The sequence below is a fragment of the Austrofundulus limnaeus genome, unplaced genomic scaffold (genome assembly GCF_001266775.1).
Source record: "Austrofundulus limnaeus strain Quisiro unplaced genomic scaffold, Austrofundulus_limnaeus-1.0 Scaffold0, whole genome shotgun sequence".
NCBI classification, from domain to species: Eukaryota; Metazoa; Chordata; class Actinopteri; order Cyprinodontiformes; family Rivulidae; genus Austrofundulus; species Austrofundulus limnaeus.
In genome coordinates, this window is record NW_013952402.1 from 2,573,175 (window position 1) to 2,583,978 (window position 10,804).

The 10,804-nt window shown below is 36.6% G+C and overlaps 1 protein-coding gene across 1 annotated transcript in view; it reads left to right on the forward strand.

Moving 5' to 3' along the window:
* The window catches only part of eys (eyes shut homolog), a 205,300-nt gene that overhangs the window by 19,570 nt on the left and 174,926 nt on the right, over nt 1-10,804 (forward strand). Inside the window, exons 4-8 of the mRNA XM_014010919.1 lie at nt 197-369; nt 1,071-1,198; nt 3,957-4,071; nt 4,780-4,939; nt 9,878-9,982. Coding sequence (XP_013866373.1) covers nt 197-369; nt 1,071-1,198; nt 3,957-4,071; nt 4,780-4,939; nt 9,878-9,982 — 681 coding nt within the window. The remainder of the gene's footprint in view (nt 1-196; nt 370-1,070; nt 1,199-3,956; nt 4,072-4,779; nt 4,940-9,877; nt 9,983-10,804) is intronic.

A 10,804-nucleotide genomic window follows, 5' to 3' on the forward strand; every position in this document is an offset into this window, starting at 1 on the left:
TTTTTACAGTCTTCATTTTACAGTTAAAATAATTTTTTATCAAATAAAGTCTAATGTTACAACTAATCGGGGATCCCTTTAAGATAAATACAAATGTGTTGGATTAAGCTGTAAAAATGCCATTAGGTAGACTTTTGTACACTGGAGCTTCTATACTGAATATAAAGCTAATATTATTTTGTTGTACTATTGGTAGGTCCACCGTGTGAGAAGAAGAAAGCCCCGTGTGACCCAAATCCATGCAGATATGGTGGGCAGTGTGCAGAAACCCCCAAAGGATTTGTTTGTCACTGTCCGGACTCGCAAGTTGACTTGGACTGCACGCCGCGCTCATGTCAGGGGGAACAGAATTGCACTGCGGGGGAGCATGTGAGGGCTTCATTCTTCTTATTTGTTTTCTCTCAGCGGGGCGTAAACACGAAATGGCATATGAAAATTAATAGTGTCCCAAAACAAGATCAAATGACTTCATTCTYAGGGCCGCGGCGCCAATTAATATCTCCCGCAGATGATGAGCGAAGGGAAGGAGTGCTGCCTTTTCTCTAGCATTTTGATTAAATGACCCTGTGCATATTTAAGTGTCAGCTTGAAATGGCTCTTATCAAAACCTTTTTGTAATTGGATGCCTGCTGCAATTTTCACCTTTCACTGCAAATGTTATTGTGCCCATACATTTCGCCGTGATGGTAGTGTTTTGAATGGAGGGCTCTCTGGAGGAAATACACAAGTCCTCTAATTGTCTCTCTGTGTGACCTTTGTCTTTTTTCCTTTTTGACAAAAGCAAAACAATTTTCCACAGCCCACCTCAAAGTTAGCAGAGCAAACTGAAAGGGACATTTATAAAATGTCTCATTGGCTGCTGTCTATTGTAAAGAATATGTAACCTTTTTTTGAGTTTTTATTTCTATTRTCAATACAGTAAAAGCTATAATGGGGTTGTTAGTAGTTGATTAAGACACAAATTTATATTGATAAAGCTCCTGCATTTAGTTATCTAGTACCATCTGTGTAATCCAACCCCTTTTCCGTCAAGTTGACAAGTGACCTAGATTTTTTTTTTCTATGTGCAGGTCTCTGAATGTGTTTGTGCAGATGGTACTTTGGTCCCAGATTGCAGGAGGCAGCAGAGCATGTGCAGCCCATCACCGTGTCTGAACAATGCTACCTTCCTGTCTAGGGGAAAGGATTACTTTTGCAGGTAAAACACAGAGTGCTATCTAATGGGGTCAGTCTCTTAGGTCCTGTTCACACCTGCTATTAACATGCATCTCCAGTAACCTGCACACAAGTGGGTGGTTAACTACAAGTGTGAATGGACCAAAGATGCCATTTGAATTCATTGTGATGCAAATGTAATATAATGAATACAAAAAATTTACTTTAAGTATAAATTTTAGTTATTTATACTTTACTCGAGTAATTATATTTCAGCCAAACTTTTACTTATATTCCTTACATTTTTATGAAATTATATGGACTCCTTACGTTTTAAATATGCAAAAAGTAATTCATTTCTATTTCACTTAGACTTGTTTTCATTCAGGCTTGTCATTGTTCAACAAAAATCTATCCAGAGATATGACACCTCCCATATGGGTGAAAACATTCTCACATATTATTTTTTGTACAATCCATTACACTTGTACGACACAAATTACATCACACTCCAGCAGGACATAGCAGACATATGTAGCCCAGTATGAAAATAAGCATGGCAGAGATGTACAGTGTATGTATCTGAAACAGGTAGATTAGTGCATCTAAACTTTTTTCAACATTYTATAAACTTTTATTTTTAACAGGTAAGTCAGTTGAGAACKAATTCTCATTTACAATGATGACCTGCTCAACATTTTATAGTCCTTATTTACTTTAGAAAAATGCTTGAGGAGGTAGGGCTGTGCACTGTAGACCCCAGTGGAGCAGCTTAAACTTTTGTCCTTGGAAGTGTTTTCTTTTTATTTACACTGTTCTTACTTTTATACTTTAATTAATTTTAAAACCACTACTTTTACACTTTTACTTGAGTTGCTATTTCTACTGATACTTCAACTTTCAAGCCTTTTTAAACCCTAGTATCTGTACTTCTACTTGAGTAGTGCATACATGTCAAGATGCATGGATTGACTACAGATTACACAGATTTACCCCATTATGCATGTCAGTATTATGGATATTTGGTGAAAATTACGGATTTGTGAGGGTCAAGATACAGGTAAACATCCAAAGGGGTTGACATTTATGGTACTAAATGTGAATACTTTAAACCTCTTTAGTGATGTTAATGGCTACCTAAAGAATAGTATAATATGTGCTCAATATTTTTGCCTGTGACAWACCCGAGCATTAATTTGTTTTTGCTGGTTTTGTTTTCAACACATTTAGCCACTCGAGACAAATACATAAACACTCTAAAGCCAGATTTAAATGYACATAATCCTCTTTTTAGGTGATTGTGGCTTCTAATAAACATAACTTGATGTGACAGTTAATTAAATGGGGCTTTGATTTTTTTTTGTTTTTATGCTATTATTATGAACCACAAAGATAGTATGTTCTTTTCTCTGAATCTTACATTACGTGTGTGGTCTAATACTGACTTGTACATTACGTTTGTCTTAGCTGAAGAATAATCCCACACTAATAAACCAGTTATTCTGATTGGGGAAACATCAAGCAGTTAATACCATTTGTATGAGACGGTTTTATTTATTTCTGTTTTAAATTGATGAGTCATGTCAGGGTTAAGTGGCTGGTCAGTATTAAAATATTCTGCTGTGCGATTGGATACAAATGAATAATTTACTGTAGCTGAATGAAATAGTTCTACACGACTTACCGTATTTATTCAAGTATAATATGTAAAATTAAATCCATAAAATCATCCATAAAGTTGGGGGGTAGTACCATACTCAGATAAATATTTTAACTTGTGTATTTTTACTGAAATATCGCCTTCATTCACAAAATGCATGAGTCCGGAAATGAGACCGCGTCGTAAAAAKCTGTTGAAACGAGCTTACCTGTGACACTCCTCCGTGCTTCAGAACGAGATAATAACAGATCCAGGCAGGAGACATGATGGGGAAAAAAGGGGAAAAGCAGTCCTGCACCTCAGTAATGATAACGAACTAATGACATTAGTGTGTGACTGGGCCGCTACTCGAACAACAACAAACACATTTTCGTCTGTAATGGCGGCCATCTACCGGTGTTCTGAAAACGTTTGTATCCCTGAAAAAACGTTTCCCCACCAGAGGGGGCACTCGTGAGTAGGAAGTAATCTGCTTTTCCCCCACAAGATGGTCCAAATCTCATGTGGTCTCTGACTTTTGTGTTGGTGCATCCTGGTGGACTATGTGTAAAATGCCAGAATTCACATGATGCTGCTACAGCTGATGTATATTTGTTGTCAAAATACCTTTTAGTACATATGTTGTTAAAATAAAATGAACAGTCCAATGATCATTTTACTGATATGTATAAAGACTGCAAAGGCTGAAAAATCTTGAAGTCTGTATGAAATTGGAGGTTGTTTGAGGATTAAATTTATGCTTTTTAAGCTCCAAAAAGGGGGTCGTATTATACATGAGATCATATTATACACGAATAAATACGGTACATTATATAATACCATATTGCAATACCAGTGTATTTTATGTAGAGTCAGTAAAATAAGCAGCAGACAGGAGTATAATCTGTAAGAAAAAATGTACTTGGGTGGAGCTGCCGTATCAGAACAAATCAGAAAACCCAGGTCAAACAAACTAAGAAAAATGTGCACACGCAATTTCAGTTAAGTCCAAATCACAACAAGATCATGTGGAGAACTAAATTACAGCTACTGTACATGTACTGTATCTTGTGGTAGAAAAAGTGCAGTATGGCTTGTTAGTGCTTGGAGTTCGGATGAATCGATTTTGACCACACTGACCCACCAATCTACCCCTAAACAGATGTCTGAGTGGCTTTTCTGGGAAGAACTGTGAAGAAATAATTGACTACTGCCAACTGCTCAATATCAACTGCCTAAATGAGGGATTGTGCTTGAGTGTAATTGGTGGATATAAGGTAGGTAATTCAATGTTTCAGTCATCATGAAATACTGCCAAGCCCACAAAAAAATGACTCAAATTTTGTCTTAATGAGGGTTTGGATGTGAATACAATAACTCATTCTTAGGTAGATGCTTACAGTAGATCAGTACTACTTGACTACTTTAGTACTACTTTACCAACAGTATAGAACTAAAACTGACACAGTTTGACAGCTGTTGTTTTTAATGTGCCAGTTTGAACTCACAATGAAGGAGCAATGACTAAAATGTTCAGTTTGTTCATGTCTTTTATGACCTCTTTGTTTAATCTGTGGTGATCTAAGTTAGTAGAAAACATGCTTTCAGGGATTGAAAAGACTCCTCACTCCTCTGTCATAGTGAGTCATTTGTTGAAATCTCAAGGAAACGTGCAGATTACACATTTATGTTCTACTACTTGATATTCATGAAAACATGGGACTTTGTGTGATTTATTGACCTCAGCCTTTTTTTTTGAGAAACAAATTATTTCTTCAAGCTAAAAAAGAAAACTGAAAGACAACAATTTAACTTTCATGGTCATGGTTTAATTATAATCCCAGTTTTCTGGCATACAAGACAGAAAACACTGATTTAGGTTGACCTCATTGTGCCAATACATGCAGCTCTGTTCAGGACGTTTGGTCAGTGTGGACAAATTTATACTGTACTAATTATATAGATAATGTAGAGTATTTCTGCAGTGTGTTTGTGCCCCAGGGTGGATTGGAGAGTTTTGTCAACATGTAGGAGATGCCTGCTTGATGCAAGCAGACAGCTGTTTAAATGGAGCCACGTGTGTTTCAACAAGCCAGCCTTCATCTCCCCCTCAGTACATCTGCAAATGTCCTCTTGGTTTTTTAGGTGAGACAACTTTGCTTTCTCTTTTGCGCCTTTTCTGTCTCCTTGTGCACTTGTATGATCGGGCAAAAGGGTCTTCTGTGTAGTTGTGCGTTGAGGGTTAACTGGAACTGTGATAGCAATGGAGTTGGGTTGCCATCTATTGACTGTGTTAAACTCATGGTAAAAAGAAAGTAAAATCTCAGATTTAAATTTTTACTTATGGAGGAATATAAGCACTGCAGTAAACACACAAAGGCTTGAAATTCACATTGAAGAAAAGCTGAATGGGAATAGCTTTGAAAGAAGGTTTCTTTCAATTTTTTTCCACCTAAAGACTGTGTGCGCTGCATGTTTGTTTAATGTGGAACTCTCATGCTGAGAGCCATCCAATAATTAACTTAATTGTGCTACATTTCTTTTCGTTAGCACATAAATACCATAAAATGCACAAACCTCTTATGATGCTCTCTGTTTTCCAATGTCAAGCAATAAATGCAATTTCTCCATGGTGACTGAAAGAGCTGGTTTGCCTTGCAGGTTCCAACTAAAACTCTGTATCTTGTTTGATTCCCTTCAAGAGATAACAGAACTTGATTAGATGGTAATACAAAAAATGTGTTATTGTATTTATTTTTCTTTTTGCATTTTTTTACTTTAAAGACTTTACTGTCTCTACATCTTCAGCTTTTCTTTGATAAGTATGTAAGAAACAAAAAGGCATGTCTTTTGAGGTTTTGATTTAAAGGGGCAGTATTGTGTATTTTCCAGGCACATACCGTAGTTCAAGTTTGTTACCTTCAGTTGTTACAAAAATGTAGCATAAATTTGACTTTAAATCCTCCTACTGTTTCTGACACTCCCACTTGTGCACTTTTTTACAGCAATGCTACAGGGTAGGGYTGTTCTGTTGGGTGGGAGCTTGACTTCAGACTTAGTTCCAGTGAGGTGCTTTGCCACAAGTGTTTAGGCATCTCCAAATAGCTACCACAGAAGATTCAAGGATTTCTCAAACATGCAGGAATGAGTCAGAACAACACTCTGGGCATGSTTTTAACGATGGAACAACATTAACATGATATAAAGCTTATAAAAGTCAATTTTGCGTAATAAAACTTTAACTTTTCAGATATTTAAATACTTAAGAAACAATATTTTCAAAAGTCCCTTACATGTTTGAAAACATAGCACCAAATTACGGGATGGAAACGAGTTTTCTTTTTTCTTTTTTGTTTTTTTTATCTTTTAACTTTTGTCACAGACATTAACATGCCAGCTGAGCAGACGTTTGATTCAAACTTTTTGGACTCTGGTTGTAACATCGATATCAAATGTACGAGCTAAACTCGGGCAAAGATTTTCCTTTAAAACACAAAAATAACCCGTCACATTGGTTTTTCAAGACGAGTGCACATTTGTTCAGTCAGAGACCTTCATACTGTACAAAGAAGACTCATAGGTCCGCAGGGTAACATAGTAAGCATTGTGGTACTTGTGGTAAGGTTTCAGGCTCAAGCTGAAGTTTGCAAGCATATGTTTTGATTAATTTTTCAAAAGAWTGAATCATAGACATCTCAAAGGCCTCTGTTCTATATCTGACCTCAGACTTTCCTATGGWGGAAAACAAAGAAAAAAAACCTCCTCACAATGCTTTGTACATTTTTTATTTGTACTGGTATTTGTTGTTCATTATTGCTTCAGCCTGTTCACTCTTCCTAAAGGCACTGCCTCATTATGATATTTTAAACAACATAAGCCTACTTATCAAAATTTTGTTATGGCTATTTCACTTGTATTGGTTATGTACTGTAGTTGATCTAATTGTTAGCATTAAAGTATATAAATTCAAAAAAGTCTTCCGMTGTTTTTTTTTTTTTTTTCCATCTTCATCTTAGACATCTTTATTGTTGGACGAACTTTTCACAAGTTGTCTAAAACGTTGTAGTGAGACAWGACCTTGAGGCAGCCTTTTAGAGACACAAAACTGAAACTATCATGTACTTTTTTGGACAAAACTGAATGAAAAGCATTTTTTATTTCATTTTTGAAGTTCACAAAGCAAAGCCACGTTCATACTAATGTCGTGAGTCATTTTGACAAAAACTTTTATTTTTCTAACCTCGAGTCACATTTACAAATTGTTCTGCTGCTTGACATTATGAAACCCTGCAGCTGATTGTGTTTAATTGAAGTCTGGCACGCTGCTAACTAGCTGCTAGCTTGGGACATGATCAGAAGTGGTTAATGCTGCAAGTATCAGCTCCTAAAATAAAAGGAAAATAAGTTATATTTTCTGAAAATGTATTTTTTGTTCTTATTCACCTACAATATGCATATGCACCTGCAATTATCAGTTGATTTCCACTTGCATAAAATTGCTGCACGCCTAATGGCTAACGATTACATTAGTGTTTTTAACCTGACATTTTCAAATTCCTTTAATTCACTGTAACTGTTGATTTATTATGATGACTCATCTTAAGTCTGTTATACTTCCCTATTATTGTCATGTGTCTCTCAACAGAAGAACATTTATTGTTTATTGGTAATAATAGATGCTCTTGACCTTCATCTGCAAAAAGTTTTATTGTATGTTGATGACTTGGTGCTCTGTGGGGACATTTTGCTAAGTATATTAGCCACATTTATGGAAATATACCATACATATTCTACTGAGACTTTAACCAAGCAGACTTGTGTGAAAGTTTACATCCTATCATCCTCTGTATATTTGTTCTTAACAGTAGTTAATGTTTGAATCATTGTTAAGCTAAGCTCTATATGACCTTGTAATTTCATAAGCAAACATCTATAATCTTGCATGTGAACTACTCAAAGTTTAATATTCGCTGAAGAAAAACTAATATAGATACATGAAATGACCTATTWTGATGGATCAAAATATTACAACTCACTGTTTCTCTTCTGTTCTGTTATTTCCTAAACAGTCCATAAATTCTCCTTTTTTCTGTCCAGTGCGCTCTGGTTTTGCTCAATAGTGAACTTCAGATTTTAGCTTTAAACCCTGACACACTCAGCTGTCAATCACATAAGCCCTTACATAGCACTACATGAACAAGATTTTTTCTCTCTCTGTTCAGGAGCTGTTGCCACTTCTGTAATGGAAAATTGTCTCTTACACCATGACACTTCTTAGTGACTGATAGAATTCATCATTTTCTGGCATCTTGGGACTTCTCCTTTTGGAATTTCCAGCCATGCAGCATAGAAAGGCCAATTTAATTTCGAGCCTTGCCCAGAAGCCCCCTTGTACTCCATCACAGATCATAACTCAGGATCCATTACTCAAGCCCCACCAGTTAGGTTTTCATTTTAGAAAGCTTTATTTTTCACAAAACCAACTACTGATGACATAAATTTTGCTGATGTCATGTTTGGTGTATGTTTTTTGGGGGGAATTTAATGACATAATTTCATTTCATTTGATAAACATTTAGGCATATTTTTTATGTTTAAGAATGAGTTTGTGTACAAATCTGTATATGTGAATTGAGAAAAAGTCCAGTATTAAAAGGCATGGCAACACGGTGAACTGCATATACCATTTCTTCGACCACCAGAACCCTATTTATTTTTGATATTGTATTAGTTTTGGCCTTGTTCAATTCTACTGACAAAAAAACACAAGAATATCAAGGGTTTGAGTGTTGCCCAAGGACACTGTGATGGAAAAGATTTGCCTGATTTGAGGAATTGTACATTAAACCACAAGCTTTGTGATCACTTTCTGCAATCACACTTGTACTAATTTATTTCAGAATTTAAATTTTACCGACTTAGTCAATGAATAAGAGCAACAATTAGGAACAGGAACCTTCAATCTATTTTATTTATTTTGACTTGGGGTGTATTCACACCTGACACATTTGCTTTAAATGGACCAGAGTTTGTTTCCCCTGTTGGTCCGGACCTTTTATGCAAGTGTGGAAACACTCATGCGAACCAAACACCCGGACCCAGACACATTTTTGAGGTGGTCTTGGTCCTCTTCCAAACGAACACCGGCGTGGTTCGCTTCTGGTGTGAATACAGACCGGTCTCGAACTGAACCAATTACAGGAAACATGCGTCTTTTTAGACTTACGAGTCCTCATTGCTAACATTAGCCCTTTCATGTTGCTAATGCTACAAAAACAGAGCCCGTTGTGGGGGAACGCGGAGCATCTCGTCTCCTTTAGGTCTGCGCTCTGGCCTGCCCCCGTCTTTTCTGTCCAATGGGAGCAATGACCAACACCTGCATGGCTTTGTTTTAAAATGATAGTCCACTTGCAAAAAGCACAATGTGAATGCAAACCGCACCAAAGGAAAAATAAAATAAAAAAATTCTGCTAGTTGGTCCGGACCAAACAAGTGGACTAAAGGATTTCCCTGGCACGAATACACTCTTATAAATTTTTCTGCATAAATTCAAATTTCCGCATCTAAAAGATTTTTTGAAATTATTAAAAAAATGTTCATAAATATGTGTAAACTTTTCAAATTACAACTTTATTCATTTCTGCAGCAGGTCTTTATATTGTTTGTGTATATAATGATGCATGCAAGTAAATTGTTAAAGATATCAATCGTAAAGTTTGTGTAGCACCTGCTGTCCAGAAGAAACTATGTACTGTATGTCTGTGCTGGTCTATTATTTAGAAGACGGTATAAATTAATAACCACTACGAGGAGACACCCACTCCAACCCMAAGTTGTGGAACCGGCACCAGCTGAAAACCAACCACTTATTCCTGTCAAGCGACCTGCAACCCCTGCCTCATCTGGTTGCTCAGAACTTAATTATTGGTTGTTTTTTAATGAGAAGTTAGTGTTACGCATTTGTAGGTGGGCTTTTGGCAACGTACCAGCTTAGGGAGCACAAAGAGTTATACTGTATGTGAAACTAGTSCTAAAATCGAAATGCAGCTGWTMGCATAATTTGRGTTCTTTGGTTTTTCCCAGGATCAATGTGTGAGACTGAGATCAACGAGTGTGATTCCAGCCCCTGCCAACACAATGCTACATGCTCTGACATGCTTGGAGACTACGTATGCACATGCCCTACAGGTATGTTGAGCCGCATCCAAAATGAGAGCTTTCTGATAACATTTAAGTGTTATCAGCTGTGGCAGCAGGCGCTCATTSTGGGGCTTTTTCACAGGTCTGCAGTTAATTTGGGCTAAGATTCTCATCCAGGGCCCCTGTGGCCATCTCAGCATAAAATGAGAGCCAAAGGTGATTAGGTTTTGCTAGCAGCGTCCTGCACTGTAACACATCCTGCCTGAGGAAGTCAGGCCAGAGTCTGCAGAGCTCCATTTCTAGAAATCTTTTACTTGGATTTTGTTAAAAGATGTTTCTTCTCTTTCTTAATGTAGTCTTTTATTAACCCATGATTTTCCTCCAGTTGATTTAATAAATAATCAAATGATAAAAAAAAATATATTCATAAGAAAAGCCCTCCCTAGATTGTTCAGTAAATTGTTTTGTTCGTTTTGAATCATGACAGAAACGAGTTCCAACTGAATTCTTTAATTTCAAATATGTAATATTTTTGTTTGTTTGTTTATTATTTTCTTGTGTTTCCCTGTAAGTCTAAATTTACATTCACAAAATATAAACTGATAACCTGCAGATAATTTCTGGAACAAAACGGTTTATGAATTTTAAAGGGCTCTTTCCATCTTTTAACTGGAGCATTTTATTGCATATAGAGCAGGGCTATTCAATTGGCGGCCCGCGGGCCACATTCGGCCCACAAGCGACTGAAGCTGGGCCCGCCAAGTGGTTCATTCATCTCTTAAGTCCAAACCCCCATTTTTCTACTTTAATTACTCTTAAGTTATTTTAGTTAAACATAGACGTGTTTGGTATCTACAGAAACGTCAGAAT